This window comes from Mustelus asterias, chromosome 25 (assembly GCF_964213995.1).
Source record: "Mustelus asterias chromosome 25, sMusAst1.hap1.1, whole genome shotgun sequence".
In the NCBI taxonomy this organism is placed as follows: domain Eukaryota; kingdom Metazoa; phylum Chordata; class Chondrichthyes; order Carcharhiniformes; family Triakidae; genus Mustelus; species Mustelus asterias.
The window spans coordinates 10,532,103-10,551,887 of record NC_135825.1 but is presented as its reverse complement, the minus strand read 5'-3'; the positions used below and the strand labels follow the sequence as shown (position 1 = coordinate 10,551,887).

General features: G+C 48.3%; 1 protein-coding gene across 7 annotated transcripts in view; it reads right to left on the bottom strand.

Moving 5' to 3' along the window:
- plekha6 (pleckstrin homology domain containing, family A member 6) overlaps positions 1 to 19,785 on the bottom strand; it is a 368,857-nt gene that overhangs the window by 32,866 nt on the left and 316,206 nt on the right. For all 7 annotated transcript variants that reach the window (XM_078242064.1, XM_078242061.1, XM_078242062.1 and 4 more), the window contains 6 exons: positions 12,074 to 12,139; positions 9,390 to 9,470; positions 8,726 to 8,875; positions 7,015 to 7,116; positions 6,610 to 6,724; positions 2,393 to 2,529 (listed from right to left, as the gene is read on the bottom strand). In XM_078242064.1, the coding sequence (XP_078098190.1) occupies positions 2,393 to 2,529; positions 6,610 to 6,724; positions 7,015 to 7,116; positions 8,726 to 8,875; positions 9,390 to 9,470; positions 12,074 to 12,139 (651 nt within the window). The remainder of the gene's footprint in view (positions 1 to 2,392; positions 2,530 to 6,609; positions 6,725 to 7,014; positions 7,117 to 8,725; positions 8,876 to 9,389; positions 9,471 to 12,073; positions 12,140 to 19,785) is intronic.

The window sequence follows — 19,785 nt, the reverse complement described above, 5'->3', positions numbered from 1 at the left end:
GGTCGATTTAGCTCAGTTGGCTGGACAGCTAGTTTGTGACGCAGAGCGACACCAACAGCGTGGGTTCAATTCCCATACCGGTTGAGGTTATTCATGAAGGCAAAACCTTCTCAATCCTGCCCCTCGTCTGAGGTGTGGTGAACCTGAGATTAAATCACCACCAGTCAGCCCTCCTTCTCAAGGGGGAGAACAGCCTATGAACCCCGAACTCCCACCTAATCCTATCTGCCAGCACTTGGCCCATAGCCCTGAATGTCACGATGTGCCAAGTGCTCATCCAGATACTTTTTAAAGGATGCAAGGCAACCCGCCTCTACCACCCTCCCAGGCAGCGCATTCCAGACCGTCACCACCCTCTGGGTAAAAAAGTTTTTCCTCACACCCCCCCTAAACCTCCTGCCCCTCAGCTTGAACCAATGTCCCCTCGTAACTGACCCTTCAGCTAAGGGGAACAGCTGCTCCCTATCCACCCTGTCCATGCCCCTCATAATCTTGAACACCTCAATAAGGTCACTCCTCAGTCTTCTCTGCTTCAATGAAAACAACCCAAGCTTATCCAACCTCTCTTCCTAACTTAAATGTTCCATCCCAGGCAGCATCCTCATAAATCTCCTCTGCATTCCCTCCAGTGCAATCACATCATCTGGGACTGTGGCAACTTTCTTTTCATACTGCAGGGCTCTAACGATTGGTCGAGATAATGAACAAATTATTGGACACAGTTGAACTCTGTTGCTAGGCATGGGGGCGGGGTCAGGGAGAGTGGGTGGAGCAAGGTGGGGGCAGGAAGGTGATATCACTGGGGGACAGTAGGCTGCGTTGAAAGGTGAAGATGGGATCAGCATTGAAGGAATCATAGAATCTCTACAGTGCAGAGGGAGACCATTCGGCCCATCGAGTCTGCACCGACCACAATCCCACCCAAGTCCTATCCCCATCTATTTATCCTAGCTAGTCCCCCATGACACTAAGGGGCAATTTAGCATGGCCAATCCATCTAACCCGCACTTCTTTGGACTGTGGGAGGAAACCCACGCAGACACGGGGAGAACGTGCAAAATTCACACAGACAGTGACCCAAGCCAGGAATCGAACCCGGGTCCCTGGCACTGTGGGGCAGCAGTGCTAACCACTGTGCCACCCGTGCAGTTTTGCTTGGTTAGTTTTGGGCCACCAAGAACTATTTAGGCTTAACTTTCCCCAGGAGGTTCAGTGGGATAGAGTCGGATCTGCGATCGGAAGGAGTGGGCTTTGTCGGCCAAATGGCATTTTCCCAGCCCTTGATTTCTTGTACTTTTAAACCCCTAAACTGGTCCCTGAGTACCAGACCTTGCAGATTGTTTCAATGTATACTCGAATCTACCCAACTATAAATCAATAGACACAAGAGGATGTCTCAACATCAATACTCCCTTACCAGAAAGGGTTTCAATATAATTTATATTAGGACTGACATCTCATTATTTTAATTGCTTTCCCATTTCTGGCTGAACCCATTACCACTGGCTAACTGTACATGGGAATTGAACACCTGAAGCTATTAAGCAGCCAGATTAAAGTGAGACAAACTAACGGGGCAGCATGGCGGCACAGTGGTTAGCACTGCTGCCTCACAGCGCCAGGGACACGGGTTCGATTCCCGGCTTGGGTCACTGTCTGTGTGGAGTTTGCACATTCTCCCCGTGTCTGCGTGGGTTTCCTCCGGGTGCTCCTGTTTCCTCCCACAGTCCAAAAATGTGCGGGTTAGGTGGATTGGCCATGCTAAATTGTCCCTTAGTGTCAGGAGAACCAGCTAGGTTAAATGCATGGGGTTGTGGGGGTAGGGCCTGGGTGGGATTGTGGTCGGTGCAGACTCGATGGGCCGAATAGCCTCCTTCTGCACTGTAGGGATTCTATGATTCTAATAACAATTCGCTTCTCGTGACAGTGAAGACCCGTCCTTTGGCAATGTCATCAAAGTTTGCTGTTCTATTATTATAGAATTGATTAGAATCCCTACAGTGCAGAAGAGGCCATTCGGCCCATCAAGTATGCACCGACTCTCTCCAATAGTACATCTTGCCCAGACCCTATCCAGTAACCCCACGTATTTACTCGACTAATCCCCCTAACCTACACATCTTGGGGACACCAAAGGACGATTTAGCACGGCCAATGCACCTAACGTGCACATCTTTGGAGTGTGGGAGGAAACAGGAGCACCCGGAGGAAACCCACGCAGACACGGGGGAGAACGTGCAAACTCCACATAGACAGTCACCCAAGGCGGAATTGAACTCGGCTCCCTGGCGCTGTGAGGCAGCAGTGCTAACCACTGTGTCACTGTTAGAAGAATTGGGTTTTGGTTTGTCTGTCACAGGTCCGGAAGCACCATGTTGCTCCCTCTGCTTACCTCATTGACCATTTGCTGAGCTGATAGCTGTGATTCGGAGATGGGAGAGAAGGGGCTCATGGGACTGGTGAGGCTGTTGGAGCTCAGGGGGCTGGCAGGGCTGTTTGAGCTGAAGGTGCCCATTTGAGCATTTGGTACTGCAAAAAAAAAACATATTGTAATTAGAAAAACAAACTAAATCGTAAATTAACATCAACGCTCTCTCCACACACCCCGTCCCATTCATACAGTCTATCCAATCTTCCCTGGATCTTGAAACAGGGTCCATAAAACACACGCTACCTAATTTCATCACAATCTCTCCTCATGAAATCTCCGCATGCAGGAAGAGTGCGAGACTTTCCGGGAGCTGATTACAAGTGGGCAGAATGCCCGGATTTGTGACAGATTCAAAGAAATAACCAAGAGTGATTAGCGATTTCAATAAAAGGAAAGACAGACGGACTTGGATTTATATAATGTCGTTCACCATCTCAGGACGTCTCAAAGCACTTTACAGCCAATGAAGTACTTCTGAGGTGTGACCACTGTTTTAATTTAGGAAACGCAAGAGCCAATTTGTGCACAGCAAGCTCCCACACACGCAGCAGTGTGAAACCGTGCAGTTAATCTCTTTTTTAGCGATGCTGAGGTAAGGGGTAAGGCGGGGGAACAACAAGAGGAAGTGCTGGAAAAACTCAGCAAGTCGGGCAGCATCTGTGGAGGGAGAAAATAGAGTTTTACGTAGTCTATGAGCTTTGACAAAGGGTCATCTGGACTCGAAACATCAGCTCCTTTCTCTCCTTACAGATGCTGCCAGACATGCTGAGATTTTCCAGCGTTTTCTCTTTTGGTTTTATTCATTGAGAAAATAGAGTTAATGGGCGGGATTCTCTGACCTTCCAGCCACGTGCTTCTCGGCAGTGGGAGGCAGCACGCCGCACACCAGCAGCAGGGTCTCCTGGTCCTGTTGCTGTCAATGGGATTTCCCACTGATTCTACCCCACCCGGCTGGGAAACACGCAGCGGGGGTGGTGGGGGGGGGGGGGGGGGGGGCACTGTTAGTGGGACTGGAGAATTCCAGTCAATATTTTGGATCTGTTTGACTCTTCTCCAGAGTGAGGGGGAAGGGGGGCGAGGGGAGAGCAGGTGAATGAATAGTGATCAGGACCAAGCCCAACTGGCTGCAGCAGCACCGAAGCAGTTAGTCTAAAAAGTGGATGTTTTTCCAATTCCTTGGGGAAAGGACAGCCATGAATTGAAGCTCCACAGTCTGTTTAATCATTACACCTGCTCAACTCTTCCTCCTTAAGACTGTTTATCTACACCCACAACCACACACAGTAACCAAACAACCATGATAACTTCCACCCTCAGCCACACCAGTGGCACTGCAACCAGTTTCGTCCATATTCGGACATGTGGGCGACACGGTGGCACAGTGGTTAGCACTGCTGCCTCACAACGCCAGGGACCCGGGTTCGATTCCCGGCCTCGGGTCACTGTCCGTGCAGATTCTACATGTTCTCCCCGTGTCTGTGTGGGTTTCCTCCGGGTGCTCCGGTTTCCTCCCACAGTCCGAAAGACCTATTCTGGTCACCCTCTTGTAGAAAGGATATTATTAAACTAGAAAGAGTGCAGAAAAGATTTACTAGGATGCTACCGGGACTTGATGGTTTGAGTTATAAGGAGAGGCTGGATAGACTGGGACTTTTTTCTCTGGAGCATAGAAGGCTGAGGGGTGATCTTATAGAGGTCTATAAAATGAGGGCATAGACAAGGTAGATAGTCAATATCTTTTCCCAAAGGTAGGGGAGTCTAAAACTAGAGGGCATAGGTTTAAGGTGAGAGGGAAGAGATACAAAAGTGTCCAGAGGGGCAATTGTTTTCACACAGAGGGTGGTGAGGTCTGGAATAAGCTGCCAGCGGTAGTCGTAGAGGCGGGTACAATTTTGTCTTTTAAAAAGCATTTAGACTGTTACGTGGATAAGATTGGTATAGAGGGATATGGGCCAAATGCGGGCAATTGGGACTAGCTTTGTGGTTTAAAAAAGAGGGCGGCATGGACAAGTTGGGCCGAAGGGCCTGTTTCCATGCTGTGAACCTCTGTGACTCTATGACCTGCTGGTTAGGTACAATGGCCATGTTAAATTTTCCCTCAGTGTACCCGAACAGGCGCTGGAGTGTGGTGACTAGGGTATTTTCACAGTAACTTCATTGCCGTGTTAATGTAAGCTTACTTGTGACACTAATAAATAAGTTTAAACTTAGTGTTTTCACAATGTTTCTCCCTGACTTCGCTTCAGTTTCTCAGGAGGTTCCATTTAAGGCAAACAGGAAGTTAAAAGTTTATTATTTTAAAGTTTATTTTTATTGTTGTCACAAGTAGGCTTACATTAACACTGCAATGAAGTTACTGTGAAAATCCCCTAGTCGCCACACTCCGGCACCTGTTCGGGTACACTGAGGGAGAATTGAGCATGGCCAATCCACCTAACCAGCACGTCTTTCAGACTGTGGGAGGAAACCGGAGCACGGAGGAAACCCATGCAGACATGGGTAGAATGTGTAAACTCTGCACAGACAGTGACCCAAGCTGGAAATTGAACCCAGATCCCTGGTGCAGTGAGGCAACAGTGCTAAGCACCGTGCCGACCCGTTTTAAGAATGGACCTTCATGACCTCACTACACTCTCCTGTCAAACTGGCACCTCATGTTTCCTCAATTATACCTGCGCCAGTCTATACAGCTCCAATAAGAAGAGCATGCACTGCACTGAGTCTATGGCAGTGGCACAGTTAGTAAGAGGCCCAGAGTATTTGCTTTGTAATGTGTAATCTCCCAATTAACACAATTTGTTGAAAAAGAGAGAAGAAAGACTTACCAGGGGGAGAATCTTACCAAAACAAAATTGAAGTTGAGGATGGCCGGCAAAATGGGAGTTTCTCACCCGTTTTTTTGAGTGAATTCAAATTCATAATTTTATGCACTCAGTGCCAGAAAAAATGGGCTAAACCATTCCTCACCTGTAGGGGAAGGGGGCAGAGCTTAAATTGCCAGCTGCTGTAGCAGTAGAGGATGCCACTGCACATGTGCAGACCTCTGTGGCTGCACATGCCCAATGAAAATCAGCAGAGGCCTGACAGGTTTGAGAGAGGGATCTGTCTAGAGACCTGTCAGGCCTCTGCTGCTGCAGCCGGCCTCGACCCCACCCCCACAGCTATCACGGGGGCCCGTGATGAATCACAAGCCCCACACCACCTGTAAGTATCGCCCTCGCTGCCCAGACCAATCGCCTGAAGATTGGCAGTGGAGACCCCCTCCCTCAACCATCGATTGCCTGCAGAGTGGCAGTGGGGCCACCACTCCCTCCCTCACCGATCACCTGTGAAGTGCGTAGCAGCCCCCCCCAACACACTCCACCAACCAGCCTGGTAAGCCCCGCCCCCAGAAGACCCACCCCATTGGCACTGCTCAGCGCCTGGTGGGCAGTGCCAGTGTGCCTGTGGGCAGTGCCAGGGTGCCAGGCTGACACTGCCCCAAGGGGCAACCCCCTAGCCCCTGACCTACCCTCAATGACCTCTGGTTCTACCAGCAAGGCCATCATGACTGTTTCACATTCGTGGGGACTAGCTGCTTTCCTCACCAGAGAGAACCTCTCCCAGTGAGGCCACAGATGCAAGTGCTCGAGTCCCAGGCTCACTAACTTCATTTAAATTCCTTTTCGATTTGATTGGAGTATTTTATTCAGCCTCGTGCCAGAAAAGGGCGCGAGCTTGAATGCGTTGGATATCCGGTGCCGGTAAGATTGGGAGAGGTGAGAAATTGGGAACGAACCTGAACTCTCAGGTGATCTTACCAGCTTATCCCACCCATCAGCCGGTGGGGTGCGATGTTATGATCCGCGCCCCCCCCCCCCCCCCCCCCCTCCTCCAGGTCTTTCATGATCTCAGGATGTCCCAAGCTGTTTTACAGCCAATGAGGTACTTTGAAGAACAGTCACTGGGCCTATTGCAACATACAGAGGAAGATCCCACCCAAGGCACCGTAAAACCCATGAGAATGACGCCCCCAACTACCAACCAGCCTCACTCGCCTGTCCTTACTGCACTAGAACATTTTGTGCTGAGATGGGATGCATCGGCACCTCAGCCCAACACCCGGGATGATAAATGAAGATGGCCTCCTTCAATACTGAGGGGCCAACGAGAGTGTACAGTGCTTGGAGATGCCATACCATTCTGTTTGATGGATTCCATTGTAATTCGATCGGGATAGGTCTTCCGCAGTCCCTCCATCACATCTTGGATCTTCCACAGCTCCTTCTGAATGTGCTTGTGCCCCAGTTCATCCTGAAAGATGGACGCAAGTCCAAGTCAGACTCATTTACCGTGACCACAACATCCAAAAATTGAAATCACACCTCCATTAGTTTCCTCCACAGGAGCGGAAAGTGCTACGAAGCGAAATGCAAAATGATTCAGGGAGTGATTGCACGGTTACCACTTTATCTTGAGGAATTAGGATGGGTGTGATGATTAATGGGCTAAATCTCTTTCGTTGCTCCAACTTTTCCTCATTGTGGAAGATATTTGATTATTTTACCAGTTTACCTTTTCTTATGATCTTATGGCAGTTTTACCTGCGTTCCCATGGGGCTGTTCAGCTGCTCCCATAAGTCATTGTGAATGATGGACAGCTCCATTTTGAGGGCATCGCACTCCATCTTTGTGTTTGCAAAGGCCTAAAATGCATGCAACGCACAAAGCAGGACCAGAACACAAGTCAATACTTCTTTTAAAAAAAAATCTCAACGCTTAAAGAACCAATAAATAATCAAGTACATTTGGTAATTAATGGGGTGCCTTTACATCCATAATTGGTTGCCAACTTCAGAGACATTGCCAACGATATGTTGTGAATTTAATAATAAAGAAGGACTCATGGTAATGGAGTGAGGATTCACCACTGAGATGGGTGACTATACCTGTTTCTCTGTTGTTAGTGCAGCACGGGTGGCACAGTGGTTAGCGCTGCTGCCTCACAGCGCCAGGGACCCGGGTTCGATTCCCGGCTTGGGTGGCTGTCTGTGTGGAGTTTGTACATTCTCCCCGTGTCTGCGTGGGTTTCCTCTGGGTGCTCCGGTTTTCTCCCACAGTCCAAAGATGTGCGGTATAGGTGCATTGGCCACGCTAAATTCTCCCTCAGTGTACCCAAACAGGCGCCGGAGTGTGGCGACTGGGGGATTTTCACAGTACCTTCATTGCAGTGTTAATGTGAGCCTACTTATGACACAAATAAATTAAACTAGTGCAAATGCAGGCTGGTTTGCCTATTGTCTGGCAGTTAGGTTTGTTTGCTTGCAAGTTGCTGAAGCACCCCTGTGCAGGCAGGATTATTATCTGAACCTCCCCCAGCCCATAGAACCATTGAATCCTACAGTGCAGAAGGAGGCTATTCGGCCCATCGAGTCTGCACCGACCACCATCCCACCTAGGCCCTATCCCCATAACCCATGCAATTACTCTAGCTAGTCCCCCTGACATTAAGGGGCAATTTAGCATGGCCATTCCACCTAACCCACACACCTTTGGACTGTGGGAGGATCCGGAGGAAACCCATGCAGATACAGGGAGAACGTGCAGACTCCACACAGACAGTGACCCGAAGCCGGGAATCGAACCCGGGTCCCTGGTGCTGTGAGGCAGCAGTGCTAACCACTATGCCGCCCGCAAGGCCACCAGGCACAGATTTAGGGCTTTTTCTTTTAAAATATGTTTCACCCTATCCTTGAAGTTTACAAAGCCAGTGCTCAGAATGGACCGGGCAAACCTTCTTGGCCTTTTGGTTAAGACCTTGGGTGGGATTTTCTGGCAATGCTCGCCCCATGGCTGGAAATTCCCGCCCGAGGTCAAAGGACCTTTGCAGAGTTTGGGAAAATTTCACCCCAAGTGTCGGATCAAACCCAAGATGGGATGCAGTGGCTTATCTTGTCAGCTAGGGTTGTGTTTGTCTCTCTTGTGGAGCCATGAATTGGATTCAATTGGAATTTGAACTTGGTTTTTGGAGTAAGTAGGGGATGGATTTGGGTTTGCCCGGTCCATTATGGACAATTCACAGCTTCTTTTCGGAGCACACTGCTCCCTCAAGTGGATGTAAAAGATCCCAGTGCACGGTTTCGAATGCGAGGGAGGGGGTATCAGCTCCCAGCATCAGTTTGCAGACGGGTGATCCTTTTGACCGCATTTGATGGGTCAAAGCGCCAATCTCCCTCCAAACGCCAGGACAGTCGAGCCTTGCGGGTAAAACGCAACTGCTTCCCTCGTGACCGCGTGTTGGCACTACCCCCTTACCGTGGTTGCTTGCGAGAGCTCCCCGCGAATGTTGATCAGCTGATTCTGTAGCGACTCCTTCTTCTGCATCAGTTGCTCAGTGTACGCCGGTTGGTTGTGGTACATCTCCATCTCCCGGTGGGTTTTTTCCAAGGCATTTTCCAGAGATTCCTGGAGGGAACAAGGAAAACGCTTTCATAGAATCATAGAATCCTATAGTGCAGATGGAGGCCATTCGGCCCATTGAGTCTGCACCGACCACAATCCCACCCAGGCCTTATCCCCATAACCCCGTGCATTTACCCTAGCTAGTCTCCCTGACACTAAGGATCAATTTACCATGGCCAATCCACCTAACCCACACATCTTTGGACTGTGGGGGGAAACAGGAGCACCCGGAGGAAACCCACGCAGACACAGGGAGAACGTGCAAACTCTACACAGACAGTGACCCAAGCCAGGAATTAAACCCAGGTCCCTGGAGCTGTGAGGCAGCAGCGCCAACCACTGTGTCACCCTGCCATCCAGTCATCTAAATAGCCATCCAAATGCAGTCCGATTCCTGGATATGTTGCAAATTAGGTAGACTCTGGGCAATCAGAGTAGCTGGAGGGAGCGTCTTCCAATAAAGCAATGACTCGAGGGGGCAAACACAAGGAAAGGGTGTGAAAAGTATTGACTGTACCTTCTCCTTCCGAAGTTGCAGGACCCATTTTTCCTGCTCTTGCTGGTTCTTGCTCTGCTCACACAGTCGTCCCAACAATTTCTGTTTCCCCCCCCGCAAAAAAACATAAAGAAAATGTGCGAATTGTCAGTTACAGAGATTGCATTGAGATAAACATGTGCAAATCTAGCAGGCATCAGGACACAATCAAACAACACCGCGCTACATCTGCCCTCTCAGTTAGCTGGCAAGGTTCTCTACAGAAATAGTTCCCGCTGCAAATGATCAGATTGGGTGAAGCTTGTTAATGTTATGCTAATTAGATTGTTAAGGTTAAGGAAAACAAGAATTAATTGATTAAGTATTTTGAGCGCATGCAAAGAGAGTCTTCTACCGTTATGTTCACACTCTGGCTTCTCGGAAAGAGAGCACACAGAGTACATTTGAGGCCTTCTACAACCAACCAGGGACTCGAGTCCATCGTCAGCCCTGGTAACAGCACCCTCACTTGATACGTTTCCACTGAAATATTTTGTTCGTCGCCGTACCCCTCGAAAGTGGTCGGTCATTCTTTATTCATTTGCTCGTTTCTGAAAAGTCTATCGAAAGGTATCACTGGCTCACTGGAGTGCTGGAATACTGAAAGGCCTGGAATAGAGTGGATTGTGGGCAGGATGTTTCCATTAGTGGGAGAGACTTGGGTCCGAGGACACAGCCTCAGAGTAAAGGGACGACTCTTTGGAAACGAGATGAGGAGGAATTTCTTCAGCCAGAGGGTGGTGAATCTGTAGAATCCATTGCCACAGAAGGCTGTGGAGGCTAGGTAAGGGGATCAAAGGTTATGGGGAGAAGGTGGGAGAATGGGGTTGAGAAACTTTTCAGCCATGATCGAATGGCTGAGTAGACTCGATGGGCCAAATGGTCTAATTCTGCTCCTATATCTTATGATCTTATGGTAGCTGGGAGATGGAGTTGTGTAATGCTGCATTCTGTGAATAAACCTACTATCAAGAAAAAGATCCGTGTCTAGTTCCAGATATCGCCATCTGTCATGGATCCACGTGACAAAGATATTTTGCAGGCAACTTGGGGCTGTGTCTCTGAGTTACTAGACTCTGAGTCTGTCACTCCTCGACACATCAGATCTCAGCTGCTCCATCAGATGCCGTTCAGTAGAGAAGAGGCAACCTCCCACCTGTCTCATGTAGATAATCATCACCGCTCCCTCTACCTCCACCCCCCCGCACCCAAATATCTCCAGGTGCCGAACACCAGACTGAACTCTCACCCACTCAGCCACATAACATAGAAACTCGAGTCAGGAGTCGGCCTTCGAGCCTGCTCCGTCGTTCATTGTGACCATAGTAAGAAGGCTCACAACATCAGGTTAAAATCTAACAGGTTTATTTGGAATCACGAGCTTTCGGAGCATTGCCCCTTCATCGGGTGAGCGCTTCGAAAGCTCGTGATTCCAAATAAACCTGTTGGACTTTAACCTGGTGTTGTGAGACTTCTTACTGTGCCCACCCCAGGGGCTTCCTTACTGAGCCAGATGCTCTGATAGCCACGTGCTTGCCTTATCCAAGCAGGGGGGTCACTAGATGACGGGAGCAGAAACCCTGGGTAAACACCAGACCCTCCCCAACACTCTCCTTGCCTCCAGTCTAGGGTCTTTGAGAGTCATTCTCATGTCCCTACCAGCTTAGATCAGTTTCTTCAGAGGGACTGAACCTAAGATCTTGTATAAATGAACTACACAAGTGAATTGACCAAGCGAGATGCAGCGTAATAATTTATTTCCCTTCAGATTAAGTAGGAGAGGAAAGAAAAACAGAGGAGTATGTAAAACGCACAATGTTCCTCCGTTATTTTTTAAATGGGGATGGAAGTGATAAGACCATAAGATATAGGAGCAGAATTAGGCCATTCAGCCCATCGAGTCTGCTCTGCCATTCAATCATGGCTGATATGATTCTCATCTCCATTCTCCTGCCTTCTCCCCGTAACCCTTGATCCCCTTATTGATCAAGGACCTACCTATCTCTGTCTTAAAGACAATGACCTGGCCTCCACAGCCCTCTGTGGCAATGAATTCCACAGATTCACCACCCTCTGGCTGAAGAAATTCCGCCTCATCTCAGTTTTAAAGGAGCGTCCCTTCACTCGGAGGTTGCGCCCTCGAGTTCTAGTCTCTCCCACTAGTGGAAACATCCTTTCCACGTCCACTCTATCTAGGCCTCTCAGTATTCTGTAAGTTTCAATGAGATTCCCTCCTCATCCTTCTAAACTCCATCGAGTATAGACCCAGACATCTCAACCGCTCCTCATATGCCAAACCCTTAATTCCTGGGATCATTCTTGTGAACCTCCTCTGGACCCTCTCCAAGGCCAGCTCATCCTTCTTTAGGTATGGGGCCCAAAACTGCTCACAATATTATCTCCAACTAACCCCTACAAGCCAGTCTTTTGTTCCTATTGGATTATATTTCCTCTCTTGGCCTTGTTTTGACGGTGACCCCCTTCTAACTCTTAAGTACCTCCTCTCACCAGGAGTATCTCTATCCTTGCTCCAAAATGGCAGGTTTACAAGATTAAAATCCCACAGAGTGACTCCCTGATAAAGCCTCGCTGCGCAGTCATTTCTGAGCCCAACACTGTAGAAATAATGTTTTTAAGGAGACCAGTAATGAATCTGTGCAACTTACGTCAATCTCCAATTCATCGACCTTGTAATGCTGCAGTGGGTCCTGGTATCTGTCCTGATATGGAACCTGCAAACATCAGTAATCATTAAGGGTTCTGACCTTGCCGTGTGGAGTGCACATCCATCAGGGTCTGAGATGCATTGTCACGCAGAGTCAACTTATCGCTGCCAAACCTGGATTCTTTTATTCTGAGTTGACTGTGTTCCCTCATTCCGCCCTGCTTTGCTAGCTGACCCCACTGGCAAACCAAGCCCACAATCCCACGTTCTGCTATCCAACGGGGCCATCAGAACCACAATTAGATCGAGAAATCACCACAGCCACAAGTCAAGTGACCCAGATCGGGAGAACTTTGCTCCACTCTCTTGCCATTGGATTCGAAAGATGTGTACTGTATTTACACGGGGAATCCGAGTGCAGTTGTTGCTGCAGAAGGTGCAAGGCCCAAAGGATGGGTTAGGTGGACAGGAGAGAGAGACTGAGCCCAGCTTTCGAATGGGATATTAAATGGGAGTGAAGTGGTGTCAAGTTGCTCATGGGGCAGAAACAAACTGCTGGGAAGTTTTGGTCCTTTTCAGGAAGACGCTGCGAGATTAGGTTAAACCAGTCTCGAGGGGATGTCCAAGCTACACGCCACTCATTCTACTGCTGCCTCACAGCGCCAGGGACCCGGGTTCAGTTCCAACCTGGGGTGACTGCCTGTGTGGAGTTTGCACGTTCGCTGCTTGGGTCTCCTCCGGGTGATCCTGTTTCCTCCCACACTCCAAAGATGTGCGGTTTAGGTTGATTGGCCGTGCTAAATTACCCCTTAGCGGCAGGGGGATGAACAGGGTAAATAGGTGAGGTCATGGGGATAGGGTGGGTTTGTTGTCGGTGCAGTCTCGATGGGCCAAATGGCCTCCTTCTGGTCAGGATTCTATGATTCTTCTAAGACTAATGTAATTGTTGCATATTGATCATTAATGCTCTGCAACATTGTGCAGAGTTTATAACCTGATGATGATTTTGTCCTGAATTTGTATCTAAAAACAGGCCTGTGATAGGAGATCACCAAGGCGGGTTTGAGCATTTTCCTCCTCACACCTAAATCTTTCCATGACCGAGACCTCACCTCACCTTCTCCAGCTGTCCCACATGCACCCTCTCCTCTTCTGCTCCTCCCTCACCTACCAGTCCTGATAGAATCATAGAATTCCTACAGTGCAGAAGGAGGCCATTCAGCCCATCGTGTATGCACTGACCACAATCCCACCCAAGCCCTATTCCCGTAACCCCACGTATTTACCCTGCTAATCCCCTAACACTAAGGGTCAATTTAGCATGGCCAATCAACCTAACCCGCACATCTTTGGACTGAGAGAAGAAACTGGAGCACCCGGAGGAAACCCACTCAGACATGGAGGGGAATGTGCAAACTCCACACAGACAGTGACCCGAGGCCGGAATTGAACCCGGGTCCCTGACGCTGTGAGGCAGCAGTGCTAACCACTGTGCCACCGTGCTGCCCATGATGTATCATTCATCCGCTGCTCCCAGTCAACTCCCCTTCTGTCACTCCTGGTCTGCTCCACTTGTGATCACTCTTTCACCCATTATGTCCCACCTTGTGCCAAATCCCCATGGCACCATCTGCCCTGCCCCTTCAAAAACTTTCTTAAAACTTTCCCCCTTAACCCCACTTTTCCCTCCTCCACAACACCTTTTCCTTCGTTATCATTTGCTCACCTCGCAGTCATACTTGCTCATAATCCAGCCTTTTCCACTGCTTCGTAAAGCTCCTTAAAATGTCTCCCAACATGGGAGCAGTGCTACAGAAGTGTAAACCATTGCCATGGTAACAAAGCCCACTAAATTGCCTTATTGTAATTTTTTTTACAGTCAGTAAGGATCAACATCATTTACATTTGGATTTTCTGATTAATTTTTTCTCTGGTGCTGCACAAAACCCTTCAGGAGTTCTTCTGGAATCAAGACCAGAAATAATAGGCTAATACATTAAATCTGCTACTCTGGCAGAGGTGGACATGGTCTGGGTCTCTGACATCCTGCTCTCACCACAAACCAACCTCCAATATACATCTTCTGCTGCACATTCCTGTTTGCACACATTGCTTCCCTCGATATAAATTACCTCACTATAAGACACCTCTCACAACAACAAATTAGACCAGAAAATGCAAGAGTTCACTTCGAATTTATGGAGTTCCTACAAGGAGGCCATTTGGCCCTTTGAGTCTGCACTGACTCCCTGACAGAGTGTCTTACCCAGGCCTCCTCCCCTGCCTTATCCTCGTAATCTCAAAATATTTAAATATTCATCACTAGTAAATTAATTCTTGAGTTTTTGTTTAATACAATAATGTTACACCTCCTCTTGTGGAACACCTCGAACAGGTCTCCATAACTGATGTAATCTGGCTACACTGTAAGTTTGGACTGCTATCCACTTGATAAATACATAGCCTTATCCAAGCTTAGAATTTCAATGGGTCAAAAACCTATTGCGTTGGTTCTCAAATGACCCAGACCCCAATTCAATCAGGCTACTAATAAGAATGCCATTGAACCAAACTCCTGTTGGTTCTCCAACCATAACTATATAGAATTTTAGTGGCCCATATGCCTCCTCAGCCATTCCATTGTAAGGTAAAATTGCCATAGTCCCATATGACCATAGTAGGCCCTTCTCCTTTTAAGGGGAGAGCTGACTGGGGGTGATTTAACCTGAGGGTCTCCACACCTCAGGCAAGGGATGAGGTTGAGAATGTGGAGCCTTCATGAATAACCTTAGCCGGTACGGGAACTGAACGCCTGCATTGCTCTGCATCACAAACCCGCCATCCTGCCAACTGAGGTTCCATTATATAGAACTGCAAAGGGCAAACTCCTTCTCAACCATTCCCTTTACATAGATCCCAGTGGAATAAACCCCTTTTGATTTACTTTTCGACTCCAACGATCTGGTAGTCTCGTGAGTCAACCATCATGCAATTCACTGCTATTACATAGACCCGACCACCTTCTCATTAGAACATAAGAAATATGGATAGGAGTCAGCCATTTGGTCCTTCAAAGCCTATGTTGCAATTCAACAAAATCATGGCTGATCAACTTGACCTTCCAGCAATGTCTTAATATCTTGGTCACCTCAGCATCCATAAATCTCCACATCGCTGTGTCTTGGACATATTCTGATGGCTGAGCTTCTGTAGCTCTCTGTGGTAGAGAATTCCAAAGATTCACAACCATTTGAAAGAAGATGCTTCTCCCCATTCCATTCCGAAATAGGCAACCTCTTATTCTTGAGACTGTGGGCACCCCCAGCCCACCCCAGTTACAAACAGCCCAGATGGCGGGAACATCCTTCCAGCATCCTGTCAAGCCCCTTAGGAAGGTGATCCGTCTTAATCAGATTGCTTCTCATTCTTCAAAACTAGGGAATATAGACCGAGCCTACCCAACCTCTCCTCAGAGGACAATCCCCTCAGCGCAGGATTGAACCAGTGGATTCAGTCACTCTCATAGAATCATAGAAACCCTACAGAAGGAGGCCATTCAGCCTATCGAGTCTGCACCGACAACAATCCCACCTAGCCCCTATCCCCGTAACCCCACATATTTACCCCGCTAATCACTCTAACTGACGCATCCCGGGATACTAAGAAGCAATTTAGCATGGCCAATGCACCTAACCTGTACATCTTTTGACTGTTGGGGGGAAACCGGAGCACCCAGAAGAAACTCACGCAGACACAGGGAGAATGTGCAAACTCCACACAGACAGTGACCCAAGCCAGCAATCGAACCCGGGTCCCTGGAGCTGTAGGGCAGCAGTGCTGACCACTGTGCCACCGTGCCGCCCCGATTGTGTCGACTGCGTCAATCCTAAGGAACCAGTTCCCTTCTGTTAGAGTTCTTCCCATTCATCCGACTGCAATTCTGGGTAGAATTCCAGTCGGTGAGGTGATTTTTTTTTCATCTGCTCATACTTGTCAATACAGAAAACTGCAGGAGGACAAGCTTCTCATTCAGTTTGTAGAACCTCTCCGATTCCAATAAAAGGAACGCGGCAATTGCTCTCATTACTCATGTACTGTTCACCTTTGAAAACGTCTGTACAATACATGCCTTTGTTCAGTGTTTTCTGCTGTTTTTCCTTAAACAGGGGCTGCCAAGTGAACAGACAAGTAGCCCATGGACCGAAAGTCATCAATTAATCCCCATTTAGGTGCGAAGTGACTTGGGAAGGTCGGGACCTCTTATTCACAATCCATCTATTTAAGCAAATCCTAAAATTGTCAGAATGCCCCAATTATCTCTAGAAATTAAACCCAATCAGTGACCTATGATTAACCCCAGGTACTACAGAAGCACTTAATAATCTTTGATCCACGCTCACTCATTCCCGGGGACTGACATTAAGGTTAGGATAAAGCTGACTCCAGGTATTATTTTTGTGCAGCTGACTGTTTTAAATATCCAAAAAAAAAGGGGTTTGATAAAACAAAATCAAATGTTAAAAACCAGCAGGAACAAACTCCGCACCAAACTGGGGAAAAAAATAAAGTACACCACTCCCAACTATGCCAGCTTCTCTGTACCTTTGATACCACATGACTGAGACAATAAGCCTTCTCACAAAGTCTCGTTCACTATCGTAGTTTGTTTCCTTACAGATCTGAGGTCACGTACCAACCAACTCAAGAGCAGCTTCTTCCCTGCTGCTATTAGACTTTTGAATGGACCTACCTCACGTTAAGTTGATCTTTCTCTACACCCTAGCTGTGACTGTAACACTCCATTCTGCACCCTCTCCTTTCCTTCTCTATGAACGGTATGCTTTGTCTGTATAGCACGCAAGAAACAATACTTTTCACTGTGTACTAATACATGTGACAATAATAAATCAAATCAAATCAAAAGTCTGCTAAGCAACATGCATTACACAAATGCACATATACACATACACACATGCACACATATACACACACACACACACATATACAGACAATATACACCCATGTGTGTACGAGGATGGAATTTAGAATCTCACATGTATAATTCTTGAACTATAGTTTGAAATCATCGATACATTGCACGTGTTACATGGAGCAGTGTGTTCAAAAGAAGAAGCTATGTGTAACACAGTGAAAACTGTAAAATCACCGGTACATTATGCAGGAGAGGCTGTGTGCTTTGAGCTCTGTACATTTCAGCAGGGCATAATAGAAAGTTGTATAAGGAGGGGACTGCAATGTTTCCAACAGGTATCACAGTTGAATGAGAGAAAGATATTGGCTGGAATTTTACCGCCCTGCCCGCCACGGGAATCGGAGCGGGCGGGAGGCGGACCATGGAAAAGACTGTAGACCTCGCGTGGTTTCAGGACGAGCAAGGCCATAAAATCCCACAAATTCCCTCCTTTTCCCAACAGCCCGGGGGGAACAAAGCACCCAGCACTTAATACAAGTGTGAACAGCAGTCAAGACTAAAATTAGGAATCTATAATTTTGGCAAATAATCAAAGAATGGTTACAGCACAGGAGGAGGCCATTCAGCCCATTGTGTCTGCATTGACTCTCCAAAGGAGCAATTCTCCGAGTGCCACTCCCCCCCACCACCCCCCCCCCCCCCCACCTTCTCCCTGTCAATAATAATCATAATTAACTAACGCTCTTTTGAAATCCACAACTGAATCTACTTCCACCACAGTCTCAGGCAGCGCATTCCACATCCACAACACTCGCTGTATAATTAAGCTTTTCCTCTCTGGCCAGTTACCTTAGACCTGTGCCCTCTTGTTTGTGATCCTTCCACCAATGGAGATAGTTCTCCCCAACTCTGTCCACACCCCTCATGATTTTGAACGCCCCTGTCAAATCCTGAATAATCCTCCACTATTATCTCTTGGCTTCGCTGAGACTGGGGAAATCTCACTTTTGAGACTGCACCTTCCTGGCTTTGCTTGGTTGGCAGACCGCATTCTTGTGGTTCATTAGTCAACATATTGGTATTTTAATTGCCAGAATGTTCCAAGGCAGGGGAATCTAGGAGAGGATCATTTACTTAGTGACCCAGCCCTTTATCTCACAGGCTACCCGATGGCTTTACAGCTTTAAGTTAATTATCTTCCACTCAGCTAAACAAAGTAGCTCCGATATGTTACCGCATCATCATTTGTGCTCCAAGTGGTTGTCTCCAAAGCAACAATGGGCGCACTTCCAAGTAATTCACTGCATCAAATGTTAAGGTTGCTTTCCTTACAAGAGAGAAGGCTGGACAGAGACTTAATAGAGGTATTCCAAATCACAAAGAGGTTTGACAGAGTAAATAAGGAGATGTTGTTTCCTTTGACAGAGTATTCTGGGAACAATAATAAGACAATGAAGGAAAATCAGCAGCGAGTTTTTATAATCTGGAACGCGTTGCCTGAAAGGGTGACAGAAGGACGGCACGATGGCACAGTGGTTAGCACTGTTGCCTCACAGCGCCCGGGACCCAGGTTCGATTCCCGGCTCGGGTCACTGTCTGTGTGGAGTTTGCACATTCTCCCCATGTCTGCGTGGGTTTCCTCCGGGTGCTCCAGTTTCCGCCCACAGTCCAAAGATGTGCAGGTTAGGTTGATTGGCCGTGCTAAATTGCCCCTTAGTGTCAGGGGGATTAGTGGGGGTAGGGCCTGGATGGGATTGTCATCGGTGCAGAATCGATGGGCAGAATGGTCTCCTTCTGCACTGTAGGGATTCTATGATTCTGAGGTTCACCAATAATTCTCAAAAGGAAATTAGTTAAATACTGAAGGAAATATTATTCAGGGCTGTAGGGGAAAGCGCAGAGGACTGGGACTAATGGATAGCACTTTCAAAGAGCCAGCACAATCACAATTGGTCGAATGGCCTACTTCTATACTGCACAATTCTATTCTTTGAGGCATATACGAAATATAATAATATTCTTCACAAATGCAAGTCTTTTTTATGGTGATTATTGATTGAAATTTGAAGAAAGGTGCTCACATTCAGGGATAAATACATCACAGTTATTCGCAGTGATATTGGCCATGATTCTCCTCTCCCACTTCACTAATTTTTTTAACGCAGCAAGTCAGGAGATTCTTGCGTCGGCCGAATAGTGGGTTTACGCGAGCGTTTGGCGGGGAGACACAAAGACCATTTACATGGTCACTGTAATATAATTTACCTACGATTAGTGGGCCCGGAGCGGAAGTATCCAGGCCCTCCAGCATCTCCCACCCCACCAGAGTATCTCACTCCAGTGGGGAATACAGTAGCTCCCCACTATCGGGGAGCTAGCGACCGCACCCCGCTAGAGTGAAGGTGGGGCAATCGGGGCCCTCCAGAGGGTTGGGTGGGGGAGGGTTGCCCACTGGGCATTGGCACCCTGGCAGTACCAGCCTGTGCCCCCCAAGGGGGCAAAGTGCCAATGCACAGGGGGCACATTGGCACTGCCCATCAGGCAGCCTGCTGGTGGGGCGTGGCAGGGGGGGGGGGGTCGGCACTGCGGGGTGGGTTTACTGTCGGGCAGTGGGGGGGGGAAGGAATTAGTGGGGGGGGGGGGGAAGAGCTGGAGATCGCAACGGGCCGGGGGGTGGGGGGGGGGGGGGTTCGGGGATGGGCCCGGGAATGGTCAGGGGCCCAGCGATTGAGCTGTGCGGGGACGGAGAGCCGGCGTTGCGTCAGCACTGACAGATCGGT